The 4,926-nt window shown below is 54.6% G+C and overlaps 1 protein-coding gene across 1 annotated transcript in view; it reads right to left on the bottom strand.

The window, feature by feature from the left end:
• ATP8B3 (ATPase phospholipid transporting 8B3) overlaps positions 1-1,379 on the bottom strand; it is a 21,101-nt gene extending 19,722 nt beyond the window's left edge. The window contains exons 1-2 of the mRNA XM_035895963.1: positions 1,312-1,379; positions 647-738 (exon numbers count right to left, since the gene is read on the bottom strand). Of these exons, the coding sequence (XP_035751856.1) occupies positions 647-738; positions 1,312-1,366 (147 nt within the window). The 5' untranslated portion in view covers positions 1,367-1,379. The remainder of the gene's footprint in view (positions 1-646; positions 739-1,311) is intronic.
• Positions 1,380-4,926: the final 3,547 nt, after the last annotated feature.

The following is a 4,926-nucleotide window of genomic DNA, read 5'->3' as shown; positions in this document are numbered from 1 at the left end:
AAGCCCTGACCGGCCGCACTCAGCTCTGCCCGCAGCCTCCTCTTCTCCAGGCTGAACACCCCCAACTCTCCCAGCCTGGCCTCACAGCAGAGGGGCTCCAGCCCTCAGATCATTTCAGTAGCCCTCCTCTGGCCCCGCTCCAACAGGTCCATGTCCTCCTTGTGCTGAGGGCTCCAGAGCTGGATGCTGGACTTCTCAACTTGTTATGGCATAAGAGATGCCTTTAAAGATTTACAAAAGCCATAAGGGAAAAGAAGATTTATTGGAGCAAAGGGCCATGCGACTTAAAATTGAAACAAAATATTTTGCTGCTGATCACCTAAAGCAGACCTAGCTGTCCCCCAACATGATGGTCATTATTCAGCTGGGAAAAAAAAAAAATCTGGTTTTGTTCAGTCAAAACTTTGTTCAAGAATCTGTCTTTTGATTTGACCATCAAACTTCAATGTATCCTTCACATGGTTCTGCTCCCTGACTGGCAGCTCCAGAGGGCATCTGGGACCCCTTCCTCTTCACTGAGGATTATGCATGTGACTCTCCATCCTACTGGAGCGTCTCTGTCATGTCGCCCCCAACCACCACCCCCCCCCTCAGGAATCAGGGGCTGAGTAAAGAAACGGCCGAGGACTGGCCCAGGCTGGCTCACCGCATACTTCTTCTTGGTCAGACAGAAGGCAAATTTCTTCTTGAATTGCATGTGGTAGTTGCGGTCGTTGGCCCTCACCTCCCAGGTGAAAGCTGGAAAAGCAAGTGGGTATCCAGCAGCCTCCAAGGGCACAAGGACCAGCGATGGTGCCGCTGGGCTCATGGTGACCCACTGCTGGCAAGATGGGCTTTCCATAGAGCACCGACACCTTGAGAGCAGCTGGAGGTGCAATGGGGACAGAGCTGGGCCTTTGGGGTCCGCTGGGTCCCAGAGTGGGCAGAAGGCCAGGAGCTTCCAGAGATGTAGGACTGCTGCGCTCAGCCCCCTCCAAGCCCCAGGGTAACCACTGGGGCTCAGGTTTTGGTTTAAGAGTATAATCAGGCCAGGTGAAGGATGACTCCTCCAAGCCCGGTCTTTGCTATTCCGAAGGCTGGTGGTTCCTCTCCTAATTTCCTTTTTCCTATCCCAGTGCAGATACCACCAAGCAAGGGTCATCCCAGCCACGCTCCTCAACTCCTGCACCCCAGCTGACGCTCAATCCTGCCAGACCATTTCACCCCAGATCTGCTTCTTCCCCATCTCACAATCCCGTCCCACGTTCAATTTTATCGTAAACTGTCTAAAAAAAGGAAAAAAAGCCCAAACCACGCTCATCGCACACTGACCTGGCCGCTGCTTCTTTCCATGCAGGCAGCCTGAGGCTGGGTCTTGCACAGCCATGCTGGCCCCGCCACCAGGACCTAGGACCAAGGAGAACCAAAGGTATTTGCTGTGCTGAGCAATGACAGCGTGATCCCACCGGGATGCTCCAACATCCCGAAGCTGGGCCCTCTACCTCTCCAGGGCAGGGCATCACGCAGAAGAGACGTTCTTCTGGGCCCAGCTGGGGCTTCCCCAGAGCTGCAAGCTACCTTAGACCTTTGTACCACCCCGGAGATGTAAACCCCCGCATTGACACGCAGTCCTCTGGAGCCACCTGAATGTCACAGAGCGGTGACATCAGGCTGAGTATTTGTCATCAGCCAATGTCTTTCTTCCTTTGATACCTGATGTTCCTGGCCCTGCCTTTTGCAGGAGCAGCCACAGCTCAGCTCAGCACCAAAATCCACCTCACCCTGGCATTTTTTCCCCAACAGTCACAGATTTGCCCTTCACGGTGCCTTACGCCGACTCAAACCTTGCGTGGGCATCGGCGCTGGGGGTTGCCTGGATGCACCCCTGCCTTCTCCGTGTCCTCAACGGCTTTGGCATGGGTCATCTTTCAGACTCACCTCCGCCCAGTCCCAGCTGCCCATGACAACTCAAAGAGATTTTTTCCTCTCTGAGGAACTTATGGGAAATCATTTGAAGTCATCAGCGAGGAACTCCCCCCGTCCTGCCATGGCACCCAAGCATCTGTCACGCCAAGAGAGCAGCTGCCTTCATCAACGACAAGATTTCCCTTACGCTCAGTAGCTCAGTGACCTTCCCTGCAGGGATGTTGGGGAAGATTAATTAATGTTTGTGAAGCACTTTGTGATCCTTACATGAAAGGAGGCAGTGAGGTATAAAGCATTAATCACCTTATTATTAAATAACCCCACACAGAAGCCTGTCCCTGCCATTATTTTTTATCTCACTCCTTTGATCACTTCTTTTTTCCACCCTTTCACCAAAATGTCTATTTCTCTCCCTATCGCTCCTCATGGTACAAGGCAAAGTTGATATTGGTTTGCCCCGAGACGCTCTTGGATGCCACCAGCTGGGCTGGAGCCATGGCCTCATCCCAGGTCAAAGAGCCCTTGCGTCCAAGAGCTTGCCCAAAAGCTTCGGTCCACAGCATCGTCCTTCTTCATCGCTAAGGACTTGACGTTTGTCACCAAACTTGGATGCTAAGTGACACCCATGAACTCAGCACGTTTGGGGCCCATCTGTATTTCATAGAATCATAGAATATTTTGGGTGGGAAGGGACCCCTAGAGGTCACCCAGCCCAACCCCCCTGCAGGAGCAGGGACACCTTGAACCACATCAGGTTGCTCACAGTCCCCTCCAACCTGGCCTGGAATGTTCCCAGGGATGGGGCCTCCACCCCCTCTCTGGGCAACCTCTGCCAGGGTTTCACCACCCCCATTGTAAAGAACTTCTTCCTTAGGTCCAGTCTAAACCCACCCTGGTTTATTCTCACAGCATGGCTGGGGAAGGAAGGACGCGTTGCAGGGAGCTTCTGTGCGGGGTGGGACACTACATCCCACGGCCCTGGCTACCACTTGTCCCACAGGTAAGAGGGAGCAGGAAGAACAGGGATACCTGGAAGGACGAGATTCTTTCCATCCCCAGCTACACAGAAGCCCCTTGGTGCCCAGACTGGCTCTTCCCACTTTGTTTGGGCAAAATAAGGCAGCAAAGGATTTGGCACAGAGAAACGCACGTCTCCCATCTTCCTCCCTGCTGTCACCCCACTCGTGTCCTTGGCCTCGTGAAGATGTCAGCCTGGGACACCTTTCCCTGCAGGCAGCCAGTTCTAGGCTGCATCTGGTTGCAGAGAGGCAAGGGGGGGTGACACCAAACTGCCCTCCGTCTCTTGCGCCCAGCAGGCACGGTTCCCTGCCTCCTCCTAACAGAGGGGTGGGCTCCCCCAACCACACAGGGGTACCTCATGGAATCGAATTGTAGGTTGGAAGGGACCTCAAGGATCACCTTGTCCAACCTTTCTGGGCAAGAGCCCAGTCTAGCCAAGATGGCCCAGCACCCTGTCCAGCTGCAGCTTGAAAGTGTCCAACATGGCGGAGTCAATCCCTCCCCTGGGGAGATTATTCCAATGGGTGACTCTTCTCACGGGGAAACATTTTCCTCTTGTCTTCAATCAGAATCTTCTCAGGATCAACTTGTACCCATTGCCCTTTGTCTTCTCCATGTGGCTCCTTGTGAAAAGGGAGATTCCATCTTCTTTGTAGCCACCCTCTAAATACCGGTACATGGTGGTGAGATCCCCTCAGAGCCTCCTTTGCTCAAGGCTGAACAAACCCAGCTCTCAGCCCATCCTCATATGGCTGAGAGAGGCTTCCCAGGCCTGGGATCACCTTGGTGGCCCTGCTCTGCCTGTCCCCAGCTTTTTTGTATAGCGTGGACCAGAACTGCATGCAGTATTCCAGCATACCTCCTCCTCATGGACCATAAACGGGCCAAGGGCTATGGGCTAAATGGAGGTACCTGCACCGTAGGGAACAGCCAACAGAAGATAAGATGAGCCTCGGGGTATCCAGAACGGGCCTCATCACCTGCTCACACCCCTCTAAAGCAGCCAGTGCTCCTTGACTCTTACTGGTGGAGGTGATGGCCCCTGCCATGGCTCCATCCCCAGCACAGCAAAGTCCTCACCAGCCCATCCGTCCTGCAGCCCCCAATCATGAGCACACAGGGCAGAGCCTGGGGTGGCAGCCAGGGTCAACCCTGAGCCTGGATCTCCAGCCAAGCTTGCGATGACAAGGTTGGCCCAGGTTGAAATCAGGAACTCAACACACAAGTGAAGATCAGGTCTGGAGACAAAGGCCAAGGTCAGACACAGCCCAGTGGTTGCTGGGCAGGTCCTTTGGGGCAAGACAGCTCCAAGGCCGTGCCAGAAAGTTGGTCCATGGGTAGAGGGCTGGGTCCATGGGTAGAGGGCTGGGTCCATGGCCAAGCTGCAGACAGACCCACCTACAATAAAGCTTAAACTGGGACTGAGCCCCAAGGCTGAGCTTAAATAGAGCACCATGTCCATGGGTGGGTGGGGAGGAGGTTCCAGGTGAGGCTGCTTGGGGCCCTTAATGCCTGTTAGTGCTCTTGGGGCCCTGACCTGTTGCTCAAAGCTTCTCCTGACCTTGCTCCAGGACATTATATTAAAGCTGAGGCTGCCAGCGATGTGTGCCAAGGCGTTTGCTTGAGCTCGTTGCTTCCCAGCCAGCAAACGATGCTGATCGCTTTAATCAAAGGCCCTTAACCTGCCCTGCCCTGAGTCTCCCTGAGACACATGGGAAGACCTTGGTTTTGTCTGTGGTCCTTTCAGAAGGTCCCTCTTGCACTCAGATCTGGCCTGACGTTGAATATCCACCAGGGCCCCGCTGCGCTTGGCGGCTCTGAGCCCCGTTGTTCCCAGCAGCGATTGCCATCGCCCCCTTTGCCCACCAAAGCCCCCAGTCCTGGGCGACGCCAGCTAAAAGGACCTGTGGTTGGCAGATGTGGGACCCTCCGTGGAGCTGAGAGGAAAAGAGCCCCTTGCCAGAGCCCGGGAGCAGGGGGAAAAGGGGGAAAAAAAGGGAA

This window comes from Egretta garzetta, unplaced genomic scaffold, assembly GCF_000687185.1.
Source record: "Egretta garzetta isolate BGI_Z169 unplaced genomic scaffold, ASM68718v1 scaffold476, whole genome shotgun sequence".
Lineage (NCBI taxonomy): Eukaryota > Metazoa > Chordata > Aves > Pelecaniformes > Ardeidae > Egretta > Egretta garzetta.
This window is presented reverse-complemented; position numbering and strand designations above follow the sequence as displayed.